The 6,739-nt window shown below is 46.0% G+C and overlaps 1 protein-coding gene across 1 annotated transcript in view; it reads left to right on the top strand.

Annotated features, from left to right (window-relative positions):
• The first annotated feature begins 1,426 nt into the window (after nt 1–1,426).
• The window catches only part of Slc6a20 (solute carrier family 6 member 20), a 29,352-nt gene continuing 24,039 nt past the window's right edge, over nt 1,427–6,739 (top strand). Inside the window, exon 1 of the mRNA XM_005348163.2 lies at nt 1,427–1,661. Coding sequence (XP_005348220.1) covers nt 1,427–1,661 — 235 coding nt within the window. The remainder of the gene's footprint in view (nt 1,662–6,739) is intronic.

The following is a 6,739-nucleotide window of genomic DNA, read 5'->3' as shown; positions in this document are numbered from 1 at the left end:
GGAAATGGGAGGCGGTGGCGGGGAGGAGGCAGAAATCCTTAATAAATAAATAAATTTATAAAAAAAGAAAAAAAAAGTTATTCATACAACAGCTGTAGAATATATATTCTCATCAGCACATTGAACTTCCTCCCAAACAGACCATATCTTAGGGCACAAAACAAATATCAAATAATAATTGTCATTAGGAGTCAACGTGAGCCAGGTGAGTGAGGTGCACCTATAACCCACCTATTTGAAAGACTGAAGCAGAAAGACTGAAAACCCAACCTAAACAAGCAACTTAGTTAAACCCCATCTCAGAAGTTGGGGCTGGAGCAATGGCTGAGCAGTTACAAAGCTCTGGCTATTCTTACAGAGAGCCTGGGTCCAGTTTCCGGCACTCAAATCGTGATTCACAGCCATCAATAAAAGCAAATCTTTTTTTTTTTTTTTTTAAAGAACTGCAACACCACCATCACCAAAACCCTCAAGACCTTGTAAACAGAGCTAAGGAGTTTGGACTTTCTCATACGGGAAACTAGAAACTTCAATGATTAATTAAGAGTGGACTCACCAGGATGAGCAAATGATTGAAAATTGTATAACCTTCTTAGTTGGTAGGGAAGACTATAGAACCCCGGCTAAAGCTGTCCTCCCTTTCTCTTTTTCCTCCAGAATTCCGGTGACACGGTTTGATAGTCCTTTGTATCCTCTTTCTGGTAGGCACAGTGAGGTTCCCTTAGCTGTCATCCATTAGCCACAACGGCTTCCTGGGGACACTCAGGTGGGGTTAGATGGGACCAAGTCACCCGCGCTGGGAATCTGGGCTTCATCCCTTTTGGTGAGGTGATTGCTACATACAGTTATTACTGAGGTCTGAGGGATGCGTGGATTATAAATCAGACACAATACTCAAAACTCACCATTTTTGATTACTCGCTTTCCTTTACTGTTCGTTATACTCTTGAGGCTGCCTGTGTCATTGTATGTGCAAGGTGGGAACCCAACGTAATGGTGTCCTGTATCACTTAACGAATTGTATCGGATGCTCGGATGCCCCATAGTGGGAGTGTTTATTCTATAGAAATTGACAGACACACAGATCATGCAGTTTGTAGCTAAACCTGTTTACCATCAGCCTCCAGCAGATACAATCCTATCTTTGTGAAATTCTGTGCAGACGCCCTTAAGAGCAGTCTGAGGAGCCCAGAAATCCTGGAGTTTGAGGGACATGAAACAGAAAAGAATGTGACCAAAGGTCAGTGGGAGGGTGTGAACTGGCCACCTCTGAGGTTGAGGCAGCAGAGAAGATCCACGCCAGGGCCAAATAGGGCAGTAAGTCGATTCCAGAGTCCTGGAGACAGAACAGCAGAAAACACAGGAGCCTGGAATCCAGAGAGGAGCACAGCAGTTGCCCGTTCTACACTGAGAGTTGCCTCAGAAGATGGAATCACCTTCTGCACATGTGGATGAGGAGCTGCAGCCCTGGGGAGACCCTGAATGCCCTGGTCAGCTCCCAGGAAGACTGGGGTCATCAGAGTATGCCCAGTCTGGGGTTGTGGAGAAGGGGCGGCCAAAGTGGGGCAACCCCCTGCAGTTCTTACTTGTCTGTGTCTCCTATGCTGTGGGCCTGGGCAATGTATGGCGCTTCCCCTACCTGTGCCAGATGTACGGTGGAGGTAAGTGCCATGTGCAGGGAGGGGCAGCATGTCTGAGTGACAAGAGCTTCACATCTAAAGCTTTTACCTCCCTGGAATCCGGATGAATTATAGACTGGATGTCAAAGAGCTGGCCCACAGTCCAGCAGAGAAGGAAGGTTTGGGCTTCGCTTCCACACACAGGGCGCTTGCTGTGCTATCTAAAACATCTTTGCCTAACCTGAAGTCATAAAGGTTTTCTCTGTTCTTTATCTAAGTTTTTAACCTCTGGATTGTGTATCTGGAGCTATGATCTACTTCCCTTTCTCCTTTTTTGTGTATAAAATGTGATACCAACTAAGGTTCATTCTATTCTGCTGTGTTATTGTTTTCTTGACAAAAAAAAAAAAAGCTTGCAGAACTCTTTTGCTTGAATTATATTGTGGAGGTTTGAGGAAGTGATGGAAATGATTACTAGGTCCAGCTAAAAGGTGCCCACACTCCCTCCTTGGTATGAGTTTGCTTCTAGACAGCAGACAAACAAACAACAGGTTGTCACAGAGACAAATTGACCATGGGCCACACCAGATCTGCTGTAGTTACTGCTTGCTACTTTGGGTTAAAATGAGACGCCTTTTTCGGTGTTAGAGCGTAACTCCAAACAGCTGCGGGAATCTGGCTTCCGCTGTCAGGTGTCTCAAAGAATAAACTACACAGGTCTCAGCCTCCTTCAACATCAAGCTGCTAAAGGGTGAAAACCCAGCCTTTACAGAGCAGGGAGGAGACTTAGCCTTGAAAAGCCTCCGGAGCAAGAAGACAGTGTTCAGACCCTACATGCACACAAGGACAAGCTGAGCTCCGACCATTAGTATGAGGTATGTGTTGCCCACTCCAAGGCCTTCACTGTTTTCACGTGGTCACAAGGCTCTTCATGAGACCTCAGTTCCAGCTGCTCCACTTCTGGGATCTATGGGCCACCTGAATTCCCAGTCTTGGTTTAGGAAAGGACACTGGATACAACCCAAGGGCCCACAATTGAATAGATTGGGCAATGCATTAAGAGCAGAATGCTTTGTGACAATTTAAGACCGGGCTAGGGTTCCTTTGCAAAGCGGATTTTGAACTGGCTGTTTCCTGTTCCTGGAAGACATTGTGAGGAGAAAGGGCAGGACAGCAAGGTGTGGGAGGAGACATCTAAACAGTACCAATAGGAGGAAAGGGAGGATCCCAGGTACCCTATCAGATACCAAGTAAGCGACGATTGACAGCCTTGGGACCACGCCCATCCCAAAGGGGTAAAACTGTTGCTTTCCCGGCAGCTGTTTTCTGTCCCTGGGAACTGAGCTTCATGATACCAGCACCCCTATTACATTTCTTGGCGTCTCTCACCCATGATGTGAGAAGACCCCTCCGTAGGGTCACATAGCTGACTCAAAATTGCGGAGAAGGACTTGAAAGTGTCCATGACTGTTCCAGCACTCAAGGGAAGGAACCTTTCAACCAGGACTAGCGCGGTGAGCAAGCCTGGGTTTAGGAAGGGAGGAAGACAGGGCAAGACGATGATCTCATTCGGCTCTCGATATGATAATTAGGGTAGAGCCACAACTAAGCCAAGAGACATTGGACTCCGAGGAACCAAAAGTCTTCCAGAGTACGGAGGGTGGGAGGGAATAGATTTCCCCACGCCTCTTCTTGATGGCTTCCTTAGCCCATCCAGGGCTCGTGAGCTATGGAATAGCTAAGTGTAGGCACCTGGAAGTAGACTGTCTTGGGTAGGGAAGCTTTGCTCAGCTTTTTCTCTTTCTTGAGCCGTTCTAGCACACAAGCAAAACCTGAACTAGACCTGACGTTTTCCAAGCAAGTTGATACCAAGCTTGCTTTTGAGTTTGAGGTGGGCAGTACCTGAAATTCAAATGGAGCTGGTGAGTGAGCTAGCAGGGCAAATTCTGTCGCTGTGTAGGAAACCTTTACCAGGTGTCGGTGCCCCAAGGTGCTTTAGCTGTTTTCCCAGAGCTCACATAGCTACTGCTGGGGTGGTGGAACAAATGACCCCCTCCACACACGCCCCTTCCTTAGCCCTGGCTCCCGCATGTCCCTGGTGTACGAGTACAAAAGACACTGGACTGTGGACATCCCCAAGCTCTTGGGTGGGGAAGAAAGTGGCAAGAGCACTTAGCTGGGCGCTGTGGGTAGAGCTACTGAAATATTGCTTAAACATTCATGGGGTCCAAACTTCTCTTCCCAGGGCAATAACTGTCAATTCTTGGAGCTAAAGGAGAGGGTTTTGTTTTGCTTTGTTTTGTTTTTATCATGAGCCTCTAGCACTAAGATTACCAGACCTAGGAAGTTCATGTGAATTTTCAGCAGCCCAGGACCAGGTGCTAGCTAAACAAGCTGCTACCATTGACAGTTGTGGCCAAAGAAGGATCAGCCTGCTTGGGTTCAGAGGCTGTAGCTGAAGCCTTCACCGGGAATTAATGCTGCTCTTCCTGGCATTTTCAATCCTGGTTCTCCCCAGTTCGATGTAGAATGTCTTTTCCCTCCTTGTTGCCTGCTCCACTGTGCTATGGGCACACCCACTTTTTTTTTTTCACTCTCCAGTTGTGTGACAAATGGGAAAATATCCCATAGTCTCTTATTATGGGTACATATGTTCTGAGTGCTTAGGGGGTTTGCTTACAGATTATTAATTTCAAGTGGGGAAAATAGGCCAAAGGGAATGTTTACTTTAGGTTGTTTTGAATGTTGGATCTTTTAAGACTGGGAATTCATTAAGGTCCCAAGATATTTAAAGAGTTATTTTAAGAACAAATAACATACCATGCATAGTGGTGCACACCTTTAGTCCCAGCACTTAGGGTGATCCCAGCTTATCTATTTCTCCACCCTGTTCTCAGTCAGGCCTGGTTGCTATAGTCAGGGGATCTACAGAGGTCAGAAGATATTGTTACCCAGTGTCCAAGAGTACCCTACAGATGTCCACTTGTTATGCTTGCCAGCCAAGGCTGATAATGGGCTGGAAATTCTAATTTCTGAGATTTATGTAGATGAATGTTAGAGAATTTCTGAATTGGTATGTTGATGTGTCCCCAAAAGGAGATAGATCCTAAGCACTGGGCTTCCTAGAAGCTATCCATGATGAATCTTGGCTCCCAGCTCTTCCTAATAGAGTCTTGGCCATTTATACCTGCATAACATGTGTGACAGTTGACTAATGGGATGGAACCTATCTGTCTCCTTTTGCATCTCTGGCTCTGTGAATTTATGTGAATCACTGATCACAGGCAATAATCGTGGATTTTGTGATGATATAAGGCTGGAGCAGAGAAGTCCCTGTCACACAGCATGTGCTAAATGGACTCAGACAACGTGGCTTCCAGCACCTCTTCCAGAGCTTGTGTGGTTTACATAGATAAAGTTTACATAGATAGATGGTTTACATGGCAATCAGTGGAGAGGGTTGTTTGTTTTGTTTTTGTGTTTTGGGACAGGGTTTCTCTGTATAGCCCTGGCTGTCCTGGAACTTGCTTTGTAGACCAGGCTGGCCTTGAACTCACAGAGATCCACCTGCCTCTGTCTCCCAAGTGCTGGGATTAAGGTGTACACACCACTGCCTGACCAAAAGTGTTTGATGAATGATGGGATTAGATGCCTTGGGTATAAATGGAGCTCTAGGGCACTTGGACCTGACTCCCTGTATCCAGGGACAAGACAGCAATGCTGCACTAAGAAAACTAAAGGGGGAAACTGGGAGATGGCAGAGAACTGAACCATGGTTAAGTTATTCAGCCTCTTCCTGGGACTTCACTGGCTGCTGATTGTTGACAAGCTGGAGATGACCATTGCTGGGGAATATTATTTTCAGGTGTGTGACTTTTGTTTACGCTGAATTTAACTCTGTGAAGCTGTGTTACTGTACCTGTCTAAAACACCTGATTGTCTTAATAAAGAGATAAACGGCCAATAGTGAGGCAGGAGCGAAGACGGGCAGGGCTAGCAAGCAGAGATTATAAATAGAAGGAGAACCAAAGAGGAGGAGCAAGAGAAGGAGAGGAGGAAACTAGGGGTCAGCCATTCAGCCAGCCATGGAGTAAGAAGGACAATAAGACATACAGAAGTAAGAAAGAAAATCCCAGAGGTAAGAAGGAAGTGGGGATAATTTAAGAGAAGAAAAGCTCGCTAGAAACTATCCAACCTATGGCAAGGCATTCATAGCTAAGAATAAGCCTCCGTGTGTGATTTATTTGGGAACTGGGTGGTAGACCCCTCAAAAAGCAAAAAGGGAAAAATATCCCACAACAGTCCATCAAGATGGGCTAGGGAATGTGGGTAGAAAAGGGGAAGTACTGACCCAAGACATTTTTCATTCATCTCACTTTAAATGAGACAAACTATTTCCAAGATTCTTCCGAAGTCTCACTACTCATCTGCCTCCCCAGTGAGCTGAATTAGACATTAAAATATTGCTTTTGTTGGTTTTGGTCAGGAGCTGTGTCCCAAGTATTAACTAAGACAGGGTGTTTCCCTTGCAGGAGGCTGTGGGAGAACTCTGCCCTCCACCTACATTTGCAGACCCTTCTCTTCGGCAGAAGCTATTTATTGAGTTTGCAGCTTGTCTGCCTCCATTTTCAGGCTCATGCAAACGGATTGTGGGTAGAGTCTTCCAAGCTGTTGGTCACCCCAAGTCTAGACAGGGAAGGCCTTCAGTTATTAGAGAGATAACTTCCTTTTTATGGGGGCTCACTGCCACTCACCCATGGCTTTACAAAATTAACACTAAAAGGAGAACTTTTTTCAATCTCTTGTCCCCAGTGCGTGACCCAGTGAGTGAGATCTAGGTAATTCTCTGCTGGTTATAAGAAAAACAGGTGCTTTGGTCACCGAATTCAACAGCTACTCTCCTGTCCTGTGTAAGCCACTGGGTCCAGTTTTGCAGAGGAACAAATGCCTTTTGTGTAAACTGTCATGTGCTGTTTTGAGCACCCTGAGAAACTGGCTCTAGAGGTGGAATTTGGCCCTTCTACTTCAGACCCAACCATGTTTGCCATAAAATATCCTCCAAAGCTCCTTTTCCTTGTTGGGATAGCAATCTCTCACTGTGACAAGGGGAAAAGAACAAG

The sequence above is a fragment of the Microtus ochrogaster genome, chromosome 5 (assembly GCF_000317375.1).
Source record: "Microtus ochrogaster isolate Prairie Vole_2 chromosome 5, MicOch1.0, whole genome shotgun sequence".
Classification (NCBI taxonomy): domain Eukaryota; kingdom Metazoa; phylum Chordata; class Mammalia; order Rodentia; family Cricetidae; genus Microtus; species Microtus ochrogaster.
The sequence above is the reverse complement of the archived record's forward strand: the minus strand, read 5'-3'. Positions and strand labels throughout refer to the sequence as shown.